General features: G+C 36.7%; 2 protein-coding genes across 4 annotated transcripts; both read right to left on the bottom strand.

Moving 5' to 3' along the window:
• Positions 1-860: 860 nt before the first annotated feature.
• Positions 861-14,291, bottom strand: LOC6561772 (ATP-binding cassette sub-family G member 1). 3 transcript variants are annotated; one of them, XM_032736730.2, is made up of 7 exons: positions 14,165-14,291; positions 10,569-11,080; positions 5,232-5,540; positions 3,640-4,937; positions 3,473-3,573; positions 2,832-3,120; positions 861-2,776 (listed from the first exon to the last, which is right to left on the bottom strand). In XM_032736730.2, exons 2-7 carry the CDS (start codon positions 10,826-10,828, stop codon positions 2,565-2,567), a joined length of 2,469 nt encoding a protein of 822 aa, XP_032592621.1. In that variant the 5' UTR covers positions 10,829-11,080; positions 14,165-14,291; the 3' UTR covers positions 861-2,564. The 3 variants fall into 3 exon arrangements, with proteins under 3 accessions (XP_032592621.1, XP_001989411.1, XP_032592622.1); XM_001989375.3 differs by lacking the exon at positions 14,165-14,291 and adding an exon at positions 12,503-12,941; XM_032736731.2 differs by lacking the exons at positions 10,569-11,080; positions 14,165-14,291 and adding an exon at positions 5,649-5,914.
• Positions 14,292-15,141: 850 nt separating this feature from the next.
• LOC6561773 (protein borderless) lies at positions 15,142-24,265 on the bottom strand. The gene is made up of 6 exons (XM_001989376.3): positions 23,638-24,265; positions 18,469-18,976; positions 17,697-18,106; positions 16,869-17,097; positions 16,584-16,790; positions 15,142-15,967 (listed from the first exon to the last, which is right to left on the bottom strand). The coding sequence occupies exons 1-6, from the start codon at positions 23,956-23,958 to the stop codon at positions 15,402-15,404; spliced, it is 2,241 nt and encodes a 746-aa protein (XP_001989412.2). The 5' UTR covers positions 23,959-24,265; the 3' UTR covers positions 15,142-15,401.
• Between the last annotated feature and the right edge of the window lie 3,569 nt (positions 24,266-27,834).

Genomic DNA, 27,834 nt, shown 5'->3' with positions numbered 1-27,834 from the left:
CACATTTCAAAAATGTTGCTACAATTTTTATTAATTTAAATTAAATTTAAGTAAATTGAAAGGGGTAAACAAAATAATGTTGTTTTGCTTTCTCATTTTATTTTTGAAGATTCTTCTTCCACTTCTAAAAACGTATTCATAAGTTTCTTAAATTTAAAAATTTTAAAACATATCTGGTGAGAATGGTGCTATTATTTTGTTCGCAACTGTGTGTGTGCTCATCTACACTAGCAGTTTTGTTGCTCACTGAGAAATTCCCCGCTTTTAATTATCTGCACACGTACACATACACACACACATACATGCAGGAGTTCGGCTTTTGCCGGTAATTTTTTTTTTTTTTTGTTTTTTGTTGTCATCGCCAATCTCTGTTTACAATTTTGTCTTGTTCTGCTTATATTATTGTTTGTTTATCGGACAACTGTGCAAAGGCAAAATATCAGCATGTGAATCTGAACACCTTAAATTGGCTATTGATCCATTGCATGGACTCCACATTTAAATATTTAATTATATTTTGGTAAGACTTTTGGAACTAATATTGATTTGGAACAATAATGAGTATTTATCAAAATAATCAGATAAATATCAGTAATTAAGCTTAAAGCAGCCACAATTTCAAGCCATTTAGCAGAGATACCAACCACGAGAGAGAGAGAAAGAGAGAGAGCTCGAGTCAACTATTTAAAAATCAGTAATTTAACCTTCGTGCATATATAAATTTAAGCCGTTTAGTATAGACACTAACCACATTGTTCACAAAAGCTTTTGCGCTAATTAGCTAGTTCACTCAACCACAACCAAAAGCTTTTCCAAAGCGCGCGCACTTTGATCATAATTTAAATAAGCAAAACTTAATATGAAGATATTATTTGATTCTTTATTAAAAATATTCTACTGGGTTTTTGTTGTGTGTTTTGCTTATGTATTTTCAATTATACATGCACTTTAAATATGCATCCTCTACAACTGACAATATACATACATAACTCTTTATTTGATTTTTTTATTTTGTCCCTGTAGACAATTAAATAATGTTTATAAGTTTCACTCCTCAGAGGATGCTTAATATGTGGCCACAGCTTGCTGTCTTAAACTTGCATTTTTTTCTTTATATATATATATATATATATATATACATATATATATATATATATGTCTACATGTATCACAAAATTATGTATGTAACTTATTCGGCAATGAAATTCAAGAGCCCAACTTTCCTCCATTATTCCCGTTAAACGACATCTTTGGCTTTTCTCATAACATTAAGTTGGGGGAAACTTGAAAATAATGTTGGTATAAAAAACAATAAAAACATATGACTGCATTTTTCTTTTGGCGACATATAAAAATTATTATAATTAAACTAAAAATTTACTAGACTAAACTGATAATATATATTTAATAATCAATTATAAATTGAAGTTTAATCGACTTGAATTAAGAATAGCGATACTAATATTAATTGCTTCATATCACCACAATCGAATTCCGTTACGGTTTCTTTTACACGATTTTTCTCAATTTAGATTTTTGAAATTGGATGTTTTTTAATTTTTTTATATATTTTTTTAATTGCAGTGTATCACAAGGTTCACGTTTTAATTCAACTGGGTTCTAGAGCACGTTCTTTGATTTTTTTTTTTTTTCTTTTTAAGCCAAGCAGAACTCATTTTTAAGTTATTGACACAAGGTTGTTTGAATTCAGAAATAGAAAGAGAGCCTTCAACATAAGGACGGAGTGGTTAATTGGAAAAACGTTGGGATTTGCAAATTTATAGCTACAACTATTGTATGAATTGAAATGAGCTGAGCAAGGATATATATTTATGTATATATATTTGAAGTTAATTACGACTTCTCTACACTCAGAAAAAAAATTGCATCGATATTTAGAAAAACTAGAAAGATTTCCGATTATAAGAAAACAAATTTCACAAAACTAGAAAGACTGGGAATCGCCGAATATTTTTTTAAATTTAAAATTTTTTAAATTTGAAACTATGCAAAGTGTTTATATAATTTAATTCTTAAAATTCTAATGTTTATAATACAAATTAATAATACAAATTCTTATGAAAAACAACATTAAAATTAGACATATATTTTTCTAAATTTTACAAAAATGTAGACCGAAATTAAGAAAATTAGAAAATAAAACAAAAGCTGGTTTTTAGAAATATACCTTCTGAATAAAAATCAGTGCGATTTTTTATGCTGAGTGTAGAATTTGTTAATTTTCAATAGATTAAGGTTCAGACTCCTATACTTGGTCACCATTAATATTTATACTCGAAAAGGAGCTCTACTTTTGTGCTGTTGAACGTGCCTATCTTTCTATATTTATATATCTTTATATTTCTATATGTGAGTTTTGATTTTTGTGTATGATAATATCTGGTTGTGTCTATTGCAAACAAACGTAAAACATTAATTCGAAGCACCAAATTAGCTATAACATCCGTCTATCTACAATCCTCGAACATAAATTCCATTTGGGCATTTTCTCCTCTATTTACAACGATGGGTCTGCCAACCTGCAACCTTGCTACCTTGCCACATTAGCGAATCATGTGCAACTTCCAGCGTAGCACAAAGTATGCAATTACGCGCAGAGCGAAAAACATTCCAATCAGAGCCACTGCATCCACCCAGAAGTGGGCATCCTGCATGGACATCGATTCAAGGAACTTTTTGGGCACCCGGTAATGACAATAGATCTCATTGCAATGCAATTTGGCCCGATCCATGCCATAAATGGAAAGCATGGCACCTACGATAAAAATAACGATTACTAATTTGATTCAGTCTTGGAATATCTGACTCACCTTCAAAGCCATAGCGAACGTAGCTGATATATGTGACCCACTGTAAATAGGTTGGTATTGTGTCAAAGTTGACAAAGAAACCCGAGAATAAAATCGTTGGAATCGTCGTCACTGGGCCAAGAAATACGCCCGTCTCCACATTCATCCCGGCACCGATGAGCAGACCCAAAGATTGAGCCACCAGCGAGCTGAGCACGTTGATTAGCACAAACATCGAGATGCGCTGCATTTCCATCGGCTGCGATGTCAGATAGTAGACGACCAGCACAAATACACTGGAGAAAACAATCTGCAAGAGGGGCGAATACACAATTAGTATTCGCATCGGATAAATAGATATATATATAATATAAAACATTACAAACAAAAATATATATATATATATAATATATATATTTTATTTAAGTTTCATTGAGTTTGATTGAGAATATGTGGGAAAAGCTAAGAAAACTGCTAGCAACTAATCTATCACACAACTAATGTACCAATTATTATTTTAACCGGCTCATTTTTGATAAATTTGTATGATTTTGTGCTAATAATTACACAGCTATGCCATCTTTCAATGTTTACCTTCCTTCAGCATTGGTGTCTTTCTTTAATAATATTTTCTTTTGAGTTGAGCTTTAAATAAGACTTACCTGAAAGGGAATGTCGGCAAGGGTCTTTGCAAAGTAGAACGCTTTGAGCGAGTACCAATAATTGAGATGCTCCCGCACAAAAACCGCCATTTCCGTGGGAACTGCAAAGCAGAAAGAAAACGCATTCAAAATGGGCAGTGCAATCAAGGATCAGGATCAGTGGTTACATGTCAGAATGGTGGGCATCATGGCCGTAAAAGTGGTAAACAAGGAGACAAAAAAGATGCAGCCACTGTTGCTCATAATCTTGCCGGCCTCGTTGCCCACATCATAGTAGATCATGCCAATGATGGCGCCCACAATGATATGCGATGCCAGCCGCATGTGGGTCAACATGCGATCCCTCATAATCGTTCTAAACGAACGCTTCAGCAATATCCAAAACTGTGTCCAGCCACTGGTAGGGAAACCCGTTCGACTGGGCAAAGTGACAACACTCTCATGCGAATCCAGCAACGAGGTCATGCAACCCACAACACTGCTTGTGGCAGCAGCACCAGTAGCACCACCACCAACTCCGCTGGAGACAACATTTTGGCCAGCCGCCTTGGAGGAGCTAAAACTGCAGCTGTCCTCCACTGGCACGTTGCTGATGCTGCAATCGGAATTTTGGGATTGTTGTGCTTCCAGTTTCGGTGGTTTCAACTCCGTCAACGCATCCATCGCATCGTCATCCAACTTGGACAGCCTCTCGTGCTCCAGCGTAATTGTGGCCAATGGTGGCATATTTGGATCTGCTCCACCCTTTACAATATCATTGGCAATTGTGCGCGCATTCGCCAAATTGATGCCATAATCTTTGTGCGCATATTTCTTGCAGATGCCACTGTGGACTGCCTGGACCAGTTTGGGGACTGCTTCGCCATGTTCGCCGGAGGCGACTTCGAGCACATAATCGGCGGGATTGTGATACGAGGGGCATTCATAACCCAGGGATGCGAGATAGGGCACCAATCCATGCACTCGGCCCTCGTAAACACACTGACCTTGTGCCAGCAAATACAAATGATCGAATTTCTCGAATAGTCTCGCCGACGGCTGATGAATTGTGCAGACAATGGTGCGTCCGCCACGTGCCAGGGATTTCAGCAGCGAGATCAACTGGAAACAAGTCGAACTATCCAAGCCCGAGGTGGGCTCATCAAAGAACATCACCGGCGGATTGTTCACCAACTCCAGGGCAATCGATAAACGTTTCCGCTGACCACCCGACAGATTGCAGGTGAGCGTATTAGCCGAGTCCTTGAGGCCAATTGTCTCCAGTATCTCCTCGACCACCACACACTTGGCATATGTTATCATATTCTTGCCTAGCTTTAGATTGGCTGCCACCATCATCGCTTCACGCACCGACAGATTGGCAATGAGCACATCGTCCTGCATTATGTAACAGGACAGTTTGCGAAAACGTCGCAAATTGCGCTCCTTGCTGTTGATCATCACTGTGCCACTTAACTGGGAAGTTCTGCAAAGAATCAGGCATTAAATTAAAAGTAAGTTTAAGTTGAAGCAAAGAAAAATCGCCATAAATTTTCAACATGTTCAATTTCATTATTTGTTTCTGAATTTGAGAGAGAATTGTTTTTAAAAATTAGAGTTTACATTTCCACTTTTCACTTTTCAGAAATGCATTTCTTAATAATGGAAAATATTTTAGATAATTGTTTCTCATGCTTAGAAATTATTTCCAAAAACACGAAAAGCTCTTCAGTTCAATGTTAATTTCAGGGCGATATATTTTATGCGAGTGTAGACTTACTTGTAGCCCGCTAGGATGTTCATCAGAGTGCTCTTCCCTGCACCCGAGGGTCCCATGATGGCCGTAATTTGTCCATTGCGAAACTTGCCGGAGACGCTCTTCAGAATGGTTTTAAAGCCACGCAAATGTCCATCGGGCACCGAGTAAGATATATCACAGAACTCAATATCCACGGGAGGACGCTGTGGCAGATGTGATAGGGAAATGGTGCCCTTCTTCTGGCCATTGGGGCTGCTATTTTGGATCTTGGGCGCCAAAACATGATTGTTGCTGGGCGTAAAGCGACCGTTGCACAGATTATTCTGTGAACTGCAAGTGCAAAAAATAAATAATAATTTAGTAAATTTAGTCAACTACTTAAACTTATTTTATTTTATTTATTTTACTTATTTTAAGTTTATATTAATTGTATTTTACTTGACTATGATTGTTTGTTGCCAGCCTGGAGCGCCATCTACTGGCCGCTGAAGGGCGCTAACACAGCCGTTCTTTGTCAGCTTCGTTTGGACGAGGGAAAGGGATCGTTTGCATCTTGAAACATCCGAACGCATATCATCGAAGCAACTGTTGTGTATCCCATCCACTGGGCAGAGCTGTCCTAATAGATCCTCTTGGGTGCTGCAGCTGCTCTTCATTAATCTCAACTCCAAACCCAATTCGTTGGGCATTTTTTTGGAAATTTAAGTTCACTTTTTTATAGACTCATAGCAAAGACTGCACAAATAACAGGGTATTCTAGTCTTGATATCAATATCCACCTACTTGTATAAATTTCGAATCAACACTGAATTTATTCTGATTAGTAGCCAAGTATTGTTTGATGTAAATATGGACATCATCTAGTTTCTTCAAAAAGGTTTTTTGCCTTCTCTAAGTTTTCAATACTCTTACTTCAGCACTCTTCTTCAGGCCATAGGAAATTAGGCAAATTCCACGCAAAACTTTTGAAGGGAATATATTTAACAGGGAATATCCTAGTCGTAGTATGTACGTATGTATGTATGTACATATGTAGAAATTGCCAAACTGAAACGAAACGAAGGCGGCAACTGAAGAGTCGACAGCCGAAGCCACAAAGTAGCAGTCGTGTGAAGCTTTGTTCTATTCTTTTTTAGATTATCTCTCTTACACCCTCGTCGAACGAAAAGGAAATATTTTGTTTCTAGTCAATTCAAAGTCTTTAAAGTCTTTTTCATTATACAATCAACAATTAGTCAGTCGTGTCGAAGGTCTAAGATCAGTTTGCTTTTCATTCATAAAAAAAATTCTACTCAACGCTGAGTGATTGATAAAGTAGTAAAGATAAGGCGGACTGCATATCAATCAAATGCAAGAGCCAATTAAAAATACAGTTTCGAGTGCAAACTTATTATTTCTTAATTAATTGAGAGAACAGCTAATTGATGATGGATGGATTGACGTCTAATTGTCATAAAATGCAGATCTTGAAAAAAAAATAAACGATCAACTCTCTCAGGGCTAGAATAAATCTTACTATTTACCATGATTAATTCATTCCGTATCCAAATGCTCTTTATTTTCCGTCTTCAGCTTATTATGATTAATCAAACAATTGAAATTCCCGCGTTGTTTCAAATTTTCCTTATTTGCCATCCCAAATTGTAATTTCAAGCATTTGGCTATCGTTCACAATAATTGCGGTTTTTATTGAAATACGCCACTTCAAATTACAAACAACAACAAAAAATGAGCATTAAATTGTTGTCAGACAGCTTGTCGATGGACAGACGGAAGCGAAGAGTGGAGAATGAAGAATGACTGACAACGTAAACACTAACGCAGTCAGCTGTTGGCTCATTTTCTCTCTGCCTCTCTCTTACCAAAACATGACTGACTCACACACACATGTTTATCTGCTATCCAAAGCAACACAAAAACAAAAGCAAGTCAACGTCACCAAACGCAGTTGTATTGGTAAATTGGAGATTGCTTACACACACACATCCATAAACAAAGAAAAGATAAATTCACCACTACCCCACTGCACCACTTCCCCATATCCAACAACAGCCGCAGCTATTGCGAATTTCTCGGTGCGCGTGTACTCAAAATGGGTACATTTTAGGTGCGCTTGTACCGAGCAACGACAACTTCGGTTCGTGTAATGTTAACGAACTCGACGCGAAGCCCCAAGGTGATTTACACCAACAACAACAACGGTAGTAGCAGTGCTTTGTGTATTGCAGTAGAAAAGAATACCAAAGCCAAATCCAAATTCCCAATTGTTGGGATATTTTCTCATTGTGTATGTGCCCGGAGTGATATTCAGCCTATTTAGACTACAATAAAAAAGCGAATCATTTGCCAATGCTGCAAGACTGCTTATCAATTTTAATGCGTTGTAATTGCTGGCAATTGAGAGTAATATTATATATTGAATAATTAGCAACTGAACTTTGGGCCGACAGCAAGTTTATTTACAGTGTAATTTTGCAACTATTAAAATTAAGCGGAAATATCAAATGGCGAGCGCGAGAAGCATTCGACAATTAAGCATTTTTTTATTTTAATTTTAATCGAAGATGTTTGCAAATTTTATAAATGACACAAACAACAAAAAAATTCTAATTGCTGAATAATATGGTGAGCTATTTAAATTTGTTTAATTCAATAATTAATTAATAAGTTCATTTATTTCAAATTACGGTGAGAGCACATTATTTATTTATCTATTCAATTTAAGGGACATCTTTTTTCTAAGTGTAGTCCAACAGAACAAAGCAAAGCCCAACCTCAGCTGTATTTCTATAAATCCTTCGATTTGCATTTCGAGCTGACCTCGATGTGTGTGAGAAAGGTCAATGTGATTTTGGGTGGAATTTTATGGTCAACTTGAGGCTCAGCTAGCCAAATGAAGCAAATGAAGCGACGCCCAACAGTCTGTTACTATTTTTTATATTTATTTATTGTTAAGCTTTTCAATTGCATAATCGACGCACGTCACGCGTTTTTCACCTGCTGACAAATAACATTAAATAATTCACAGTCGAAAGTAGATTTTTTCTAATGTGCACCACAAATATTTAAAGGACACAGAAACTAAACACAAAAACAAAAAAACGACAAACGCTGGTAGAGAACCGAAACAAACTGAACAGGAACAGAAATCAACTCTGTTCAACTGAACTGAAAATGCGAGCTTCGATTTTTCCCATCGGTGCTGCTGCTACTGCTACCATTTGGCATATAATATATAATAACAGTATTGGAGTTGTGTATACCCTTTCACACGACTACTACTGCTGCATCTGGGGCATATTCGGGTAGTCAAACGTTTCGTGCATTCGTTGCTCCCAGCTAGAGGAGGAAAGCGTACTCATGCTTCGACTATGGCAAGTACGCTTCTTCTTTCTGTGTTTCCTTTCTTACACTTCCTTCGCTATTGTCGCTGACAATTGTTTGACTCTTTCTCTCGCTCTCTGTCTCTCTCCCTCTCTCTTTGCTCTCTGTGCTTGACGGCGGCCTATTAAACGTTACACATACATATACATACAAACATTTCTAAATGTCTGCCTTGCATGTGTGTGTGTAGTTTATTCACAGCACTACTGACAACACACAAACAAAAGCCTTATAGGGCAAAAGGATATTTCAAGCATTTTAAACGGGTTTTGTTTTTGTTTTAACCTTTTGTATCAAGTCAAGTGTGGGAAATATGTAAGAGTGCCGTGCATGCAATTGTGACTGATACCAGGCTAGGTCATTTTTATTGTTTGCAATATTGATTTGCTTATTTGACTTATTTTGTTTAATGTCAACTTAAGAATTAAATTTTGATTCAAAAAATTTAATATTAGATTTAAATAACAAATGTGTACATACTGGAAATACTTGTAAGTCTTTTTATTTTATTATTTTATTTAAACTTTTTTTTATATGAGATATACATTTTAAAATATATTAGAGATAATTAAACGCATTTTTATTAATATTATTTATTTTAATTATTTAATTCATTTTATTTTGTATTTTATTTTATGTAAGCTGTAAGCCCTGTCGCAATTTACTAATTTACTTATTAGTCACATTTGGACATAGTTTTATTCCATTAGCATTTTAATTATGGTGCTCTGGAGAGCTCACAGCCTACTGCCGCCAATAAGCTTTTGCTCTTAGTTTTCTATTTAAAAGTACTGTCAGCCTTTTGCTCACCAGTTCCTATTTAGTGTTTTTTTTTAAGATTTTGTTATACAAGTGTTGTACAACAAGCATAGGCCTTGAGCATTTCTTAGGTCCGCACGCGATTTGCGATGCCTCCTTGGGAACAGTTACAGTTATTACATTTATACTAACTAACAGGTCTTCTCTATCGATTTTTCACAGCTGCTTGCGATTTGTGTTTTTGCGTGTGTGTCGTTTAAATGTTAAGCAGACTGTTAGACTTTTAGACAATAATTAACATAAATAATAAATACCGAAATGTTACATTTTTAACTGACTTTGACCAACCTTGAGTTTTGATTTGCAAAGCTGAGTGATTTAAGTATACTTTATAAATACCCCCAAGAAGTGTTGTAAATATTTCTTATTTCTAAAATTTAAAAATTATATTTTATTTGTAATTTAATTTAACGTAAAGCGACCAGACGTGATTTTGGCCAAATGGCAGCTAGTTGACTGGAGAGCTATGACTTAATGAACGAAATTCGTAAGTCTTCATGGCTTAAACGTCACGAAAAAAAACACGCCTTAAATTTGAAACGCTATTTGGGTCAGTCAAATTGAGGCTACACTTAGCAAAAAAAAATACGACTTAAATTTGAGTAAATCGGCTTCTTACTCTGCATATTATTAACATATACACAAACATTTTTACATGGCTTATAAAATTCATCTAGTTTAATTTGAATAAAACTTATTTCTTATTAATTTCTGAAAATAAATTAAAAAAACGAATTTATGGGATTGTCTCTAATTTTTAAAAGTAGTTTTTCTTATACTTGCAAATTATTTAAAAAAAAAAAACAAGGAAAACTTTATATTTTGTTGAGCTATTTACTAAAATTTGCTTCGATTTTTTTTTTTGCGGTGTGTACTATTGGGCTTTTCTGAGTTCTCCATTGATACACGCATTAAATGTATCATATTTCCATTCCCAATTCCATTCTTCACATCTCGATTTCCCATAGACAAGCATAATCTATTTTATCAAGTTCCCAATCCCATTTCCATTATTGGCTTCTTTCCATTTTCCATTTCGCATACACGTGCACGCATAATCTACGCTATTTCTATTCCCTTCCCGTTCTTCTTCCCCTTCCCGATAAGCATAATCTAAAGTTAGTCTAATTAGTTTTGATAGTTTCCGCTACTCACCCATAGGTGGCGTTGCATTGCTTTAGATCGTTTGATTTTTGCAATTGATTCAAAAGTGGCACAGGCTCTGCCGTGTTGCATGCCCCTGTGGCAGCGTCAGTTGTGCTGATGTTGCAACTCTTGTAGTGAACTGCCCCAAGAGGTTCTAATTTTGTTGTTGCGGCTGATGTTGATGTTGCCTGTGTGGCAGGCAGAATGATAGCGCTGCAAGAGTTCTCCTCGTCCACAAGTGGCACATTTGTGGCATGCAACTCATCCATTGTTTAGCAGAATTTTAGTTTTTAGTTTATTCAGTTGCAATTGGCAGTCAGCATTTGAGTATTTCTTTTGTTTTATTTATATATTTATTTATTTTATTTGTTTATTCGGCATTGCATGCAACTATTTCTTCTTCTTCGTCGTCTTCTTCTTTTTACACAAGTTTCAGTTTCAATATTATTGTATTATTCATTGTTTTTGTTTCTTATTTGGCATATTCTTTTATTTGGAAGTTGTGAAATTATTCAGCTACACTGGAAAAAATAAACGAAAAAAATATCAGCAATTTGATTTAGGGATTACACGATAACAGAAATTTAATGCTTTTCGTATTAAAAAAAAAATATAAATATAAAAAAGGAATATACTAAAGGAATTGTGAGTTAAAAATAAATAAGATATCCTCACTCTATAACAGAAATATATAAAGAAAAAATAATTTGTGGATTAAACATACAAAAAAAGATTATCCTCACTGTATAAAAGAAATATAAAAATATAATATGAATAAAAAATATATAAATTAGCTGCCGCTTCAAGTTGGGCATTTTTTTTATTGCATTTAGCCGCTGCTGCTCAGCTTTTTTTCAATTTGTCTTAAACTAACGACAGTTTCTGAGTTTAGCTGCACTGGATGCTTTGGCAGGTGGCCGAGCAATAAGAGCGATAAGATTGCAGTTGCCTAGAATCGTTTAACTATTCAGCGAATAGCCATCGAGACGAGATTAAGAAAGCTGCCCAATATATATATATATATATATATACATAGTTTTATATATATATATACATAAATATATATATTTGTGTGTTTGTAAGAGATGTGTTTGTGTGCATGCGTGTGGTAGATTAGGGATGGTTGCGGAGATAAGCCGACAACTCACTGGCTTTTTTTGCGGCTAGTCTCGCTGCTAATATGTAATAGAATCGAATGAGCCCGGCAACATTTTTGTTTTTGTTGCTGTTCTCTTCCTTGGAGTGTTTTATTCACCGTTGCTATTCTCATTCTCATTTTGACCGACAACATTGTTGTTGTTGCATTCTTTGTGTTATTGGCGCTTGAATTATCAGCCAATAGCAACGTTAATATTTTTGTCTAATCATGATGAAAAAATAAGAAATTACATATTATTCAGTCTTTTACATAGTCCTACCTTAATTTCTTTGAAATTGGGCTAGCAAAAGTTAATTTTATTACAACCGCAACATCTTTCACCTTAGCTACAATGTGGCTGAGACTGCTGCTAAGCTTGGCTCAGCTTTACTTTGCTTAGCGAAATGGCATAATGTTGCTAAACAATGGTTAGCACCGTTTCAGCATCTCACACAGCATGAACATAAGAAAGAGAGAGAGAGAGAGAGTGAGCGCACTTGAGAGAGTACGTAAAAAGTCCAAAGAGAACGCACGCGCTCTCTCAGTTTCTGCCTCCCTCTCTCTCAGATACATCAGAAGCATTTAAAAGATACACATGAGATAGACTTTTTTTGTTTTTTTTTTTTTAAATTTGTATGTGTATATGTATGTGTGTGTCTGAGTATGAGTGAAACTAAAATAAACTGATAATCTTTACACAAATTAAAATTCAGCGGTTAGTTTAAAATGGGTGGGGGCTTGTAAGTTGCATGCCACATTAAATTTAACAACTTGCGACGCAGTTTTTCCTTTTCATGTTTCTTACCTTTTAAACACATGTAAAATATAATTCCAATAATTAAAAAACTAGTTTTTTCTATTCTTTTTTTTTTTTGCTTTTTCTCTTTAGTTTTATTTAAGAGAAAGGTTTGATTTCCGTGTGTTGCTAGAGATGCTTTGTTTTATTTCTTTTTGCCGAGTTGCTTTTATTTTAGGCCCAAAAAATTGCACATAAATTTGTTTGGTTTCTATTGCTGTCTCGCTCGCACTCCCCTTCTCGCTCAATTTTCGAATACGTAATTTGTGGTAACAAAAACAAAAAGCTCTTCCAGCTACGTTGAGATCAGGTGGTCTAAGAGAACGCTTAAGTAGCACAGCAGCTGGCCGAAAACAGGACAGGACATGAAACGTGTATTTTTTTTGTTTGGCAGATCGAGCGCGACAATCTCCGCCTGCGATAGCAAACACACAACCTACACACAATACGTATGAAATAGAACTGAAATTGTGAGCGCATGTAATGCGGCTGCTAAGCTATGCGATGACTCTCTTAGAATGTGTGCATGTGTTGTGTGTTGCGCTCTCTGAGCAGCAGCTGCTTGTTATGTGTTGCGCTCTCTCAGCAGCAGCTGCTTGTTATGTGTTGCGCTCTCTCAGCAGCTGCTTGTCTGCATGAGTGTGTATTGCGCTCTCTCACTGCAGCAGCTCCGCGTATATGTGTGTATGGGGAAGTCAATGTTTGTCAATGGCTGCTGCGCTCGCTGCCTCAATGGCTCTGCTGCTTTGTGTTGTGTGTGTGTATGTGCTTATGGACTCACCCACAGCTACTGTTGCTCTCTGCGCATGGGCACTATGTGTGTATATGTGTTTGTGTAAATGCTGCTGCTTTTGTTTGTGCGTGTGTGTGTTTCGTTCCGGCTGACGCTGAACAGCTGATCGTAAACAGAAAATTTAGCTCAATGCACTTGGCTCAGGTGCAAATGCACCCGAATTGCTTTGCTTTACGCCTTGTCATTGTCTTTTGCATTTCTACTATGCATGTGTGTGCGTGTATGTCTGCACTAAACAACATTGTTAAAGTTTGTCAGTTTTATTTTATTATGCAGCACTTGACACTTTTAATAGTTGGTATTTAATTATTGAACTTTGAACTTACTGTTTTAATCCGTTTTGTGCAAAACAAAGCAATAATAAAAAATAATTATTTGCTGCGGAATTTATTATGAGGAATGCTGGGTACACTTGCACTTACTTGTGGCAATCATTTTTATTTTAATTACACATTTTCATTCAAACTTTGAACAACAGCGGTTCAAAGTGCGCAACGAGAGAGAGAGAGAGAGAGAGAGAGAGAGAGAGAGAGAGAGAGAGAGCGAGAGAGTGAGAGAGAGATGGGGAGCGAGAGAGATGGGGAGCGAGAGAGGGAAGCTTGCTGATATGTTGTTTAACATTGACATTGTTTCAACTAACATACACACACAAAAGCTGTGCTTAACAACTGTAAACTCAAGCTCATATCAGCAACTGCTTGTTGTTCTTGTTCTTTTTTCAGATATTGCGTAGCAACGGAAGGCGTCTAATCGATCAATTCTTCTTCTTATATTTTCAAGCCACGCAATTGTCGGATAACTGCATCAAAGCTTTGCGAGTGCAAAGCAATTTTAAATTTTCAATGTTAAATGTTAGATGTGAAATTATTTGAGCTTACCGCCAAGTTCAAAGTTCGCCAAATTGTTGGCAGATGTTGCTGCTGCAGTCAAATAGCAGCAAAATTAAGCCTTGCCAGACTTCCATGCATGCAACTGTCACATTGTCTTTTGCCTTTATAGAAATACCCACAATGCACGCGATAGAGATACGCTTAGATTTCAAGGGAAACTGAATTGCTAATCAGACAAGTTTAAACGTGCATTGAAAATATTTCACTGAACTCCTCATTATCAGCAATCGTAAGTTGCACAGCCATAAGTACATATTTACACGCATATTTACATATTTACTTATATAAGCGAGATACTAGTAAAGAAAAAACGGTTAGATTTGTATTTGGATTTGAATACTCAAAGCTTTTACTGTGAGCTTTTTGTGAAGTTAGTAACAAAAGCTAGTCTGCTTGGATTTTGTATGTTTGGGCAGCACCCATAAAAATCCAGTTCAAGTTCGAATTTCGGTTGAATTTAATATTTGACTGCCAATATTAGAACTAATAGAACGTATTGTACAAATAGAAACTAGAAATTAATAATAAATCAGCGTATGTGAATCTTCTTCATTCTGACTCCACCGCTTTTCATTAACAATTGTATGTTTAGATTTTGTTTGCCTGTTACAGTGTTGCCCATAAGGCGCACAGTCGCAATTAATCACGCGCAATTCAAATTCAACTTTCTGCTGAATTTAATAACTGACTTTCATTAGATGAAACTTAAATTAGAAAATTTGTATATCATAATATACCAATAGAAACTAGAAATAAATTATAGTTTTTTCCTTACTCAAGCAAGCGTAAAATTTGCTGAACTTCTTTACGCCCTTAACCAACACTAGTACGAATAGTTCTTATACGTGTATTGAAGTGCTGCCCATCAGCTAGACATTTCAAATGAACCACACTGGTGTGTTTGTTGCTATGCTTGTTTGCTAAAGTGCTGCCCATAAGGCGCGCAGCTCAAATTCAAATTCAAATTGGAATGTTACTTGAATTTAATAATTGACTTTCATTAGTTGAACTTTTACATTAAAGAATTAGTAAAATTGTATTGTACAAATAGAAACTAGAAATAAATTATAAAACAGTATTATGCGGTACTCGGTTATTCCCTCCTCCCTTCTCCCTCCGCCCTCCTCCCTCATTCGTCTGGCACAAACGTAAAACTCACTGAACAACAATTTCGCCGGGCATTTTCGCAGTTCTCCTCCCCAAATCGCCACGTGATCTGCATTTCTCAGGAGGAAGCGCGTATTTTGTTGCTATCTCGCTCCTGATCGCTGTCGCAGTCGCCGCTCTCCGCCGTGTCCTCGTCGCCCCCCTCGCTGTCCCGGGCAAACAAGTGCCGCAAGCAGCTACGTTTCACGTATAAAAAAGCACACAATGCACAAAGTAGAAACAGGACTCCAACGGAGCTGCCAATGATCAAAGCACGCATCTTGCGCTGCGACGGCACCTCCAAGTACAGCTCCGGGCTGGGCACCATCTGCTGCCCATCAGCGCCCACCGCCAGCACCTGAATCTTAAAAGTGACATCCTCTTTGAGGTGTCGTAACTGATAGAAATTGTCAAAGGTGTCCGCTGTGCCGATGAGATAATGTTCCGGCTCCTTCCACCAGCGCACCGTATAAAGACGCAACGTTTCCAGGCCCAATGTGGGATGCTCCCAGTGGAGCAGCCAACCTTGTGGATTGCTGATTACACTCAAATTCCATGGGGCACCCAAGCCACCCGCAATGGGCGATTGTTGCTGCTGATGTGGTAGCTGTTGACCATCGAAGTCCTCTCCTCGGAATGGAGATGCTGAAAGTGCGATATAAGAGGTAAATAAATCAAATATCATATATTTATTTTTATTTATTTATTTAATGTCAACTGAAGTCAGTCGACCCAAAAAAAACAACAACTTAAAGAATATTATGAAATAATATATGATTACGTTTATCATCAGTAAGAGGACGGAGTTGACTATAGGAATACGGGTATTATGATTCTATGCGATGGTCAAGCTAAATTAAATGCACTTAGGAGGAGGGAAATAACGTCAAAAGTAGTTCTTGAGTTACGATCCAAGCTAGAATAACTTCGATCAAGGAATAAGCTTTGCTTTTGTTAATAGTCGTTGCCGAATGTTGAAAAAAATAATAATTCCTAATTAATTTATTATAATAGTTGTTGTATTACCATAGAGTTTGTAAAAAGTTTTACGTAGCCCAAAGCTAAAATGGATATTGATTTTTAAGGTTTTCAATGAATTTTTATTAATATTGGGACTCGTTGCTTCTTCTTCGTAAAGTTTTTCTCGGATATTTCACCATCCTTAAGCCGTTTATTGAAAAATAATAATAATAATAATGAGAATAACACTAACAATAATAATATTAATATATAATTATGAGGATTTGATAGCTGCTCTCACCTTGAGTTTGGAAGCGGAACTGTTTGCTAAACATGCCGTCGCCGTATTTGTCCTGGCTGAGCACCATGAATTCGTAATCCCTGCCAGGCAGCAAGTGCTGCACTGTGGCCTCCATCACACTCTTGTCCAGGATGCGGAGAGTTCTCCACTCGGGAGCATCGCTCAATCGATACCACACAGTGTACTCCTGATTGGGTCGAAGGTAGCCTGGGGAGGATTACCACGAATGGTGTCACCTTTTTGGTTATAGGTTGAGGTTAAGGGTCAAAGGGGACAAGATCTCACCTGGCTGCCAGCGGATTGTGATGCAGGTTTCCGTACTGTTCGCGGTGAGATTGTAAGGTGGGCGTGGCGCAATGTTCTCAATCATTAATTCAGCTTCGGCGGTTATTGTTGCGGCCTCATTCGTTGCCGAGCACTCGTACATGCCACGGTCCGTTTCAATTAGGTTCGTGATGGTCAAATTGCCGCCACTGAAATGGTGACGCTCCACTGCCAATGCCTGTCCATCTTTCTGTTAAATCACAATCAGAATCAGAATCAGAATCAGCATCACATTCAGATTCAGATTCAGGTGCAGCTCCAGCAGCCGCTGCTGCCCAACTCCACACTACACATGCATATTTCAAAATGCAATCAAGCAAAACTGCAAATGCAGCTGCAACTGCAACATGGAGTGGCATTTATGCCCTGCAACCCCATTTAAAATGGCTAACGGGTATACTAGTTTTGTGCAAAGGTATGTAACAGGCAGAGAAAAGCAACTCAAAGCCCACAAAGTACAAATATCCCTGATCAGGCTCAACACCTGAGTAAACGTAGCCATGTCTGAGACTGTAAGAGCTAGATTAGATCAAGTTTGCTTCACTTTATTGATAACTGTATCAGTTTGGCGCATATCGATACCTATCGATTGTCGATTGCAATAAAAGCCACAGATTTAAAGGCAGCGGTTTCTTATTGATATGTATATATATACTGACATATTATTGATCAACAGAAACATGTTATGCTCGGTCATATTCAACAGCTGGCAGCAGGGTATCTCATAGTCGGGCGCAGCATTTTTAGATGTACTTTTTTTGTGTGACAATGCATTGTCAATGGACTTACCCGACTCCAGACAATGGTTGGGCGATTGTTTCCGTCCCGGTCGATGGCTTCGCAGGGCAGCTCGGCAGTCTCGCCCAGTTTCTGTATGTAAATCGCCTTTGGTGTAACACTGAAAATGGGCGGACGGAGCACAATGACGCTAATGATGGGCGAGGGTCCATCGGTGCCGAGGTCGTTGTAGGGTGTGCAGGTATAACTACCCGCATAGTTCTCGTTCACCTTGGAGAAGAACAGACTCCCATTCATCTTGTAGAACACACCAGGCACATTGTACGAGTCAAACAGCAGCCCATCCTTCTCCCAGCGCAGATTCTTCAGCGGCGGATTCGCCCGAAAATGACAGTCCAGCACTGCCGGCTGACCGTAGGGCAGGTAAACCTCGGGCGGCGCATAAATCACCTTGGCCTTATCTGTGATGGAGCAGAAGATTGCATGAGTTGAGGCACACTTCTCAAAAGCACCGACCGCAATTTTAGTTCATTTAATAATATTAATGAAAAATAGTAACAAATATTATTAAGCAAATAATACGTATGTCTCATAGAAGAATTCTTATGTTCGCTCTTTTTTTGCTTATATTATTAATGAACAATATTATCTTAGAATTTCAGATATACGCAAACATTTTACTTAGTCATATCTATGAAATAGAGAATTTTGTTAGCCACTATTTAGAAATGATGTCAGAAAAAGAGGAAAATTTTCTAGTTTTCAGGGACATTTACTAAAATGCAGATACCCTGCACTTCCCTTTTGTGGTTAATCCACTCACATTGTATGTTGAGAAAGGCTTTGGCCGTTTGCAGTTCGCCATCGTGATTGCGCACCTTGCACTCGTATTCGCCCAGGTCGCTCATCATGGTGGGGTCGATGCTGAGGCTGCCGTCGGGTCCCATAAAGGAACGACGCACCAGATCCTGCACCTCCTGCAGGAGAACACCGTCCTTATACCAGGCAGCCTGCGAGTTATCCGGATACTTCATGACACAGTGAAAGAATGCAGTTTGACCCTCCATAATTGTTTGATTAACGGGTGGAATTTTGATGAGGGAACCACCCTGGACAGCCAGATGGTAGCTGGTTCCATTGTTTCGTACACTCGGCGATCGGTTGGGAAAGATCACCTGGCAGTGATACCAGCCCTGGTCAGATTCACGTATCGCCGTCAAATTGACCGACGCCTTGCCGTAGTCTGGATGCGGACCGACCAGTTGCAATCTGCCATTGAAGAGCTCATTTGTGGAGGTCTCGTTCTCGAACCAAGTGAAGATTTTTTTGTTCTGTGATCCATTTGCAAAAGATAGATCAAAGTTTATTTAAGACTTGACTGTGTGAAAATTAGATCAAATATTTGTTAGTACTTTAATTACTCACGGGGCAAATAAATAATTGCTTGTGTGAGTAATTTGTGATAATGATTTGATGGTCGAATTACTTTTAATTCAAGCTGAATATTAAAATGATTTTATTGTAAATGCATAATTTAACAAAAGGACAAATCAATGACTAAAATGGCCTTCGAATTGAACATTGATTAAATGGCAATTTCAGTTGATTCTGTTTTGATAACAAAATTAAATGAAATAAATATTTAATTGGCTGAGTAATTTATGATAATGATTTGATATAGTTAAATTACAATTGCTGAGTACTTTTAAAGCAAGTTGCATTTTATAATTACTTTATTTGAAGAGCGGAATTTAGCAAGAACACAATTTATGACTAGAAAGGCATTAGAATTGAATATTGTAACAATATCAATATCAATTTCAATTTCAGTTGATTCGGATTCTGATAGTAAAATAACATTTTCAATGCTCACAAATACTGAGTACTTTTAATTCATTTTTATTTTAATTGTAGAACTTAAGAGGAGCACCAATGAGCATCAATGAATAAAACAGCCTTGGAATTGAACATTGTTTCTGTGTTGAGTAATCACCTATCATCTGCCAGATGGGTTTGTTTCTCTAAGTGCAGATGCCTTGGTGCACTAAATAATTAAACACCCAGGCAGTCCAATTTAATGTTACATTTAATGACACATGCGTGTGAGTTTGTATCTATGTGTTTGTGTGTGTGTGTGTGTGTGTGTGCGTGTGTGTGCGTGTGTGTGCGCAAAGCTGTATTGGGGCGGGCATCTATAATATTCGCAAGCACCCGCTGTGCGCATCGTTGTGACGGTCACACTTTCGACAGCCGTAAAATAATGACAAGGATGCTGAATTCTCGAATTGAATTCAAGTACAGCAAAACAAGCAAGAATGCAGTAGTTGAGTGAGTAGTCGACTACGTTATACGCTGTAGCCCAGCTGTTGAATATCGTATTCCCTTGAAAAGTTTTGCTTTATGCATACGGAAAATGCTCGCGCCTGCTGATATAACGCATATCAAAATGAGAATAGATTTTCGACTATAGCTTGGCTGTTCACCATGATCCAGAATAGATATACTTTATGGGATCGCAGATGCGTCCTTCTGCCTGTTTCATACTTGTGCACAAACCAATATACCCCTTTACCCTTATACCCTTTTAATCAGTTCGGTTCCACAAAATTAAAGGAGTCTAAAGTTAAATTCAATTTATTTTTTATTTTTAATTGGATTAAAAAAAAAGCAAAATTCAAATTATGGTTATTTTAATTAAAGTTGAATAGTTTTATCAATATTGGTTAGAAATGTTTGATGACAATAATATGTAAACGACAACACCTGCATACACTCGGCAAAAACATCGCACTAAATTTTACAAAATCAAAAAAAATGTTCATTTCTGAAATTGAGAAAATAGTTGTGAAATTTAATCTCAGTCTGCAATCTATGTTTGTTTCCGGATGAAAATCTAAAGACATTAATATTTATTAATAATGATGATAATAATAAAAAGCTAATTTTAGAGTTGCTTGTACACATATGAAAGAACATCCTCAACATTAGAAATGTGCTCTGTTATAAATAAAAGAAACTCTGGCTATTGGAAATCTACATTCAAACAAATAAGTTGGGTAACTCAACTTGGCACCAAAAGTATGTCGATTTTTTCTCTGAGTGTGTATGAAAATTAATTGCAACGCAATATTTGTTTACATAGTATAAGGCAAACATGGACCGAAAGCGACGCAAAATTAAAATTATTTAAAATGCTGTTAACTGGCTGTGGTTGCCATATATTTTTATATATAAGCCATTTGGCAGTTTTATGCTTTTTTCAGTTGTTGTTTGCACTTGCCAAACCATGGCACATGGCAACCAGGCAGCAAGGCAACCAGGCAACCAGGCAACGAGTGAGTGGATGTGGATGTACAGCCAGATAATAAACCGCATGCTATGGATTTGATTGCTTGGTGGTTATTGATAGCTGGTTGGCTGGCGACCGCAGCGAGTGTCGAGCGGTTGCAATTAGATAGTTTTAATTGTGTGCCACAAAAAAAAAAACAAAAAACAAAAAACAAAAAGTGTGTGTTGGTTGATCTATTGACATTGTTAGGTTGTCGAGTGCACCTTTAATTGAAGTCGGCTCAGACACTTATCGAGGAATGCGTACCCCAACCCGACTCCCCCCCTTTGTGACTGTGAGAAATGTTTTTGTCGTGTTGCATCATTTCTGTGTCTACTTGAGGCATGCGGCGTGTGGCAGCTTGCCACCCCCTCTCCGCCTAAAGTACACCCAACTGTGTGTTGTGCCAGCTGCGCACATTTATCAACATTATCTAACAAATTACAAAAACGTAACTTGATTTATCCGGTAATTTTTTTTACGGACTACGTACGTGCGCGAAAATTTGCAACGGCCGTGAAAAGTAGTTTTTGATTTGTGCAAATGTACTTTTTTTATGCATTTGCATAAATATTTTGTTATGCTCAGTTTTACAGAGCAGACAGTATGCAAACGAGCACCCCTGGGCACCCCTTATTATCCTTGATACGGCTGCATTTCATCAATCATAAATGTTACTGGCTCGGAGAAAAAGACCTGAGTTTTACAAAATTCCAAGCGTAACTCAACCTACTATTCAGAAAGTACACTTCTACAAAGCAGTGATTTTCTTTTCTTAGTTTCAACGAACAATTTGTATATATTTGAGCAATTTTCATTATCATTTTCTCTCTTTCAGAAGGAATGTAAAAATATCGATTTATGGCAAGCCTTCCGAATTTTAATAAAAATGTTTTCTTATATTTAGAAATTAATTATTTCTAGCTTTCAGAGCGATTATTTTTCAGAGTGTTTTAATTTGTAATTCAAGCCGGTTCAACTCGTATATCTCATTGCTAAGCTGTGGCGCTCAAAGAACAACTAAAAATAATATAAATTTGTTTGAAGCGCAATTAAAGTGAATCTATCAAAAAAATGACATCATGACCCGTTGACCGAGTGGAATTTTATGCATTAATACAATACAATAAAAGAGAAAAACAGAAAAAAGACAAAGGCAGACCAAACTGTGTGTCAGCAAATTAAGCAGCCAACCAAATAGTTGAAAATATTTGCGAGCCAGCAGACAGAAGAGTCCAATTTCTGAGGGGTGTAGCGGAGTGGGAGAGGTGTATAGAAGGTGTAGGAGGTATAGGAGGTGCGGGGTAGTGTTGGGGGTAGATACTTTAATGTGCGTATGAGTGGGCGAGTTGAACAGTAATTCACTTGATTTAAATACAAACAAAAATAACTCGCAATGATTTTGATTTAATTGCATTACTCACCACATGTTGTCAACAAAACGACAAGCATTCAATGCGATTGAATGCAATTTAAATTGAATTCAACATTTCAACACTTTGAGTTACTGAAAATTTAATTTATCGATGAAAATTTAAAGACCCGCCCCCAAAAACAGGTGGAAGCGACGAAGGCAGAGGCGGAGGCTGCGGTCATGGCCAGTTCAGGCGACAGGCGACACCCAACTGCGGCCAACACACACAGACACTCACTCATTCACTCACTCACACACTCACACACTCACTCACTCGCCCATAAAGTCCAGGGCCAAAGCCCTTTTAATGAATGTGAGAGCCCCGTTGCTTTGTTGCCTTGTTGCACTGTTTCAGTGTTTCAGTGTTTCACTGTTGCAATTTGCACGTCTCGTCCCTGACCCCCCACCAGCAATGCCGCTGTCCCTACCCCTGTCCCTGGCCCGTTATTGCAATTAAGGCTAACCAAGCGAAAAGCAGCCCACGCCAACGAATCGGCCAGTGTGACCACCCACGTGTTCAAGTGTTCAAGTATGTTGTATCTGATCAATTTATAATTTCGACAATTTCATTATACCCTGCCCCCACTAAAATTAGGTATAAAGGGTATATTGGTATTGTGCAAAATCGATAACTGCCTGGGATTCGTGAATATCGATTGATATCGATTGCCGATAGCAATAAAACGCACCATTTTCAAAGCCAACGGCTCTTATTAATGTATAATATGACCAAATTTCATCAAGATCGGCCATGAAACGCCAAAGTTATAGTCGAAAACTTGTGCTCTTATCAATCGTATTTCTATTAGAAAACATTTTCTATGTGCATGTGTGAGAAAGGGATGGCAAGATGATCAACGCGAGCATAAATATGTGTGAGTGTATCCTGCGATTGCAAGCATTCACACACACACACAAATACATATATTTGTATGTATGTATATGCGCCATCTTAGTTTCCTTTTACTTTTCAGCACTCTTCTTCAGGCCATAACAAATGAGAGAAATTCCCCGCAAAACTTTAAAGGGCATTTTTAAAGGGAAAATAGTCAACAGCTGTCTGCAGTGTATCTCGTAGTCGAGAGCTGAGTGTGTCTGTGTGTGCGTTGACTGGCGTGCGTCAAAAATAATAATGCTGTGCGTGTGTGCGTTTGACGCTAGCCAACACTAACAAAACAAAACTGTGCAAAGTGTGCCAAGTGTGCAATGTGTGAAAAAAAGAGTGTTGGATATGTTGGCATTTGACTTACGTCTTTGCTCCAGTGCACAACGTAGGGTATGGGGGAATCGTATGGGAAATCTATATAGCAATTGAAGACGACATGCGAACCAACTTTGGCCTCCAGATTTGTTTGTTTGCGATGATCGCGAGCGCCTTCCACACAGGATGTGTTCATTAAGATCGCTAGAAGCAGCAGCGGCAGCGATATCAACCCTATAATGCCCCCCTTTACCCTTCCAATGACTTTGGCAGTTATCGGTGAATGGCAGCTAGCATTTCCTTCTACTTCTGCTTCTCCTTCGTGGTGTTCAACAATTATTTTGCGTTCCCTTTTCATTTTGATGATCATATGAACATATATTTATATATTATTGTTAAGTTAGCTTTGCACTTGCACTCTGATATAATTGTATTTCCGCATTTTCTGTGCGAATTCAAATCAAAATGTAATTCAAAACCAGGTCAATTGAGCCAAAGCAGCATCAACAGCTGCCGCTTCGCTTCTTTTCTTTACTTGAACAAAAAGCGTAAGTAAACCTCGTAATGTGATCTGATCTGATTCCGCACAACACCGTTTAATTTGCGCAATAAGTCCGAGTCCGAATCCGAGTCCGATATATAACATAGAACATTTAACACTGCGCACTCGTCAACTGAACACGACGACTGGAGAACCACTACTGTCGTCAGTCAGACTCAGCTAACACGATCTCAAACGGGAGAACATTCTGAGTGACGATGCTATCTACTCTACATACACTCAGAAAAAAATCGCTCTACATTTTAGTAAATCGACCTAAAAACAAAGTTTTCTAATTTTTAGAAATAAAATAATAATATATTTATTTAAAAACACAGACAAAATACGACACCTTGGAAATTAGACAGATTTTAGAAAAATGCACGTTGAAATTTAAAAATGCAGATCCTGGTTTTCGGAAAGCCACAAACATACATTTATTTTCTGAGTATGGGTAACCAACCTAATTAAATGTAGGTAGATTTTTCTTCTGAGTGTACATGCCAGTAAGTGTGTGTTAGTATGTGATACCGTTCTACTGAGAGAGCGCCAAAAGCTTACTCCATTTTCTCATACCGAGAGTGAGAGAGAGGGAGAGAGATCAACTTGAGCGCTCTCTTTTTCTTCATTTGACATTTGACATACGCCCACACACACACACACACATACACGCACACGCACCCATACACAAACACCGAGCAATCAGGCGAGCGAGTGAGCTTTTTATCTGCAATTTGCTCACAATTCACTTTCATCGACGTTTATCCACTTAAATAATTGGGTGTTCTATTGCATTTTTCGTACATTTCATTCGCTTAATTAATCGGCCGACAAACAACGCCATCTGTTGCACTGCGCAGGCGTAACGCTAAGGGTTAAATATGGCCAAATAGCAATTTCAGTGTGTGTGAAAAATTAACTGATCCATCGCAGGTCTCCAAGCTGCTTCCGGGGTCAGAAAATAGTAACTTGATCGCGCCCAATGAAAAGATATTTCAGGGTTTTTTTTATTTGATCAATTTCAAATTGTTTTTATTTTTTTGTATGTTTTTTAAGTTTATTTGTTTAAAAATTTTGTTCATTTTGCTAATTTGTTTTTTTTTTTTATAATTGTGTCTTGTGTTAATTACAATATATCTTTCGTTCTAAACTGATTTTTTTTTGTTACTTGTACGTGTTTATATGCTGAATTTGCTGGGGAGGGGGGAACATTATTCTTTTGTTGTTGTTGGAATGAGAAACTGTGGAAATCAAGCGAATAATGTTTGAGTGTGAACGCTGTTTTGAAAGGTGTATTTGAAAATGGTGCAAATAGTAGAAAGTAAGTTAGGAAGGAATGAAAGAAGTAAGGAAGTAAGGAAGAGTTCCTGCTTTTTTGTTTTCGTCGTTGATAGTTGTGTTTGCATTTTGGATTTTGTTTTTGTTTTTGGTTTTTGGTTGTTGTCGAGTCGAAAAGTTGAAGTTGACTGGCGCACCTTGTCCAAAAATCAAAGTGGCAGACTAAAGCGTTAGATTTACTTACGAGTAAATTAATTTGTAATTTTCTTTCTTCTTTCTCTCTTTTCACTTCCGTTTACTTAATGTACATGCCATTTAATTCAGTAGGTATAGTAATTTATATTCATATAAATAATTGCATATATACATACATATATATTTTAATGTATATATATATTTGCTTTTAAAGTCCTTCACTTAACGTGTATATGTGTTGCACTACTTGTTTTTTTCGTTTTTTTTTTTTGTTTTTTGTTTTTGTTTTTGTTGTTCGCCTCTCAAATCTTTCAATATATATTTGTCAATGCTTCAATTAAAATTTAATACACTAAATACGCATACTTTAATTGTTGATTTTCTTGTTTTCTGTTTTGTTTTCCATGCTTTACTTGGATTTTCGTTAATGCTCAATTAATTATTTAATTGAATTCTAGTTAACATTATGTGTTTGTCTGTGTGTCAGATGTGTGTGTGTGTGTGTGTTGTGTGTGTCTTATGTTTTGTCTTTGCCTCAATACAAAAATGTCAACTTATCTAAATATTGTTTGTTTGTTGGTTAATAATCGATTCACATATCCAGTATTCAGTATCCAATATTCAGGCGTAGTACAATAAACATTAGTAAGTTATGCATTCAATTCAATTACGATTTCAATTTCGATTTCAGATTTCGGATCAGAAATGAGAAACCATTTCAACATGTGCTGCCTTTTAGTTCTAACTCCTTCTTTTCCTCTTTCTCTTTCATGACGCTCTTGACTAATAATATTTATTTATTTAATTCTGCGCTTAGCACAGCCTCCGGTCTCATTATTATGATACACAACTGTTTTGAAATCAACCAAAAAAAAATTATATATTGACAAATAACAAAGAAAAATACAAACAATTATTGAGATCATTTGTGTAAATTTCGAAGTTTTCTTTTCTTTTTTTTTTTTTGTTTTCTTTTCTTTTTTTTGCTGCTCAACGATTTGGTTAACTTTGTATTTATTATGTAGAGTACATATATATATTATAATATTATATTATGTATTTTTGTTTATATTTTATTTTTATTTTTATTTTTTTTGTGTAATTTACACACGTTATACACACGGCAATTCGTCGATCCTCATGCATCTCGCGCTCTGGCAGTGTTTTGGCGTCAAGTTGTGTCAAACCATTCCATTACAATTTGATGTTCAGACAAGTGTTAATCATATTATCATTAACAAGTAGATATATACTTAATAAAAAACTGATACTCATTCAAGCCACACACCTCTTATTCTTCTTCTGTTCTTCATAAGTTGGAACTGCAAAATATAAATATATTTGTTGGGATTTCTTCGGACCACATTCTATGTACTGAACACGATAGATACCAGTTTGCCACAAGATTAGCTGATAAATGATATCATATATCATTTGCTATTCTGACAAGGCATCATCATCAATATGCAGTACATCTGATAAACGGGGGAGGGGAAACTGAACTGAAATCGCATCCCAGAAAAACGCTCTCTCTATTTTCCATTTAGTTTTGAATTAGTATTAGAAGTTTAATAAATTTTAGGTAGCGCTAACTTACTTTCTCTTTCCCCAACTTACTCAACTGTTTCTGTTTCTGTTTCGGTTTCGATTTTTGTGTTTTGTATTTTGTGTTAAAGTAGTATTTCCTATACTCGTACCGGAAAAGTATTTAGGTATTTTTTCAATAAATATATCTTTTGAGTTTAATTATTTCTTCTTTTTTTTTTTTGTGTAGCTCAACAGTAAACATATATATGTAGCAGTTTATATTTTTGTTGTAATTACTTTTAAACTGTTATGTTTTTATTACTCATTTGTTTTTCGTTTGTTTTTTTTCAATAATAATTTATTTATAAAACAATTTTACTATACGTAGTTTTTCAGAGTTTTTTTTATTTCAACACATTGTTTTTTTTTTTTTAGTTTCACAACTAAGGACTTAAACGCTATCATATCTTGCATTAATTTACGTTAGTGTTAATTTAACTTTACTTTAGTTTTGTGGATTTTTTGTTTTTATTTATTTGTTAATTGTTAATTGATGTTGAACATATCAATCTGTGTCGCCTCGCCTATGCTTTAAATATCTAATCTATTTAATTTTATAAATAATAATAATATTCGTTTTGCATATTGTGTTCAAATATATATATATCAATTACATAATGTAATGTTGAGTTTTAAGTAATAATA

The sequence above is a fragment of the Drosophila grimshawi genome, unplaced genomic scaffold (genome assembly GCF_018153295.1).
Source record: "Drosophila grimshawi isolate 15287-2541.00 unplaced genomic scaffold, ASM1815329v1 contig_1377, whole genome shotgun sequence".
Classification (NCBI taxonomy): domain Eukaryota; kingdom Metazoa; phylum Arthropoda; class Insecta; order Diptera; family Drosophilidae; genus Drosophila; species Drosophila grimshawi.
This window is presented reverse-complemented; position numbering and strand designations above follow the sequence as displayed.

Coding starts and splice junctions, on each gene's coding strand:
- LOC6561772 (XM_032736730.2), bottom strand. CDS start 10,828: ATGGATGAGTTGCATGCCACAAATGTGCCACTTGTGGACGAGGAGAAC. Junction 5,541..10,568: donor CAATGCAACGCCACCTATGG/GTGAGTAGCGGA, acceptor TTGCACTTGCAG/TTCACAGAATAATCTGTGCA. Junction 2,777..2,831: donor CGTTCGCTATGGCTTTGAAG/GTGAGTCAGATA, acceptor TTTTTATCGTAG/GTGCCATGCTTTCCATTTAT.
- LOC6561773 (XM_001989376.3), bottom strand. CDS start 23,958: ATGATCATCAAAATGAAAAGGGAACGCAAAATAATTGTTGAACACCAC. Junction 18,977..23,637: donor TTGTGCACTGGAGCAAAGAC/GTAAGTCAAATG, acceptor AATGGATCACAG/AACAAAAAAATCTTCACTTG. Junction 18,107..18,468: donor AGCCTTTCTCAACATACAAT/GTGAGTGGATTA, acceptor GCTCCATCACAG/ATAAGGCCAAGGTGATTTAT.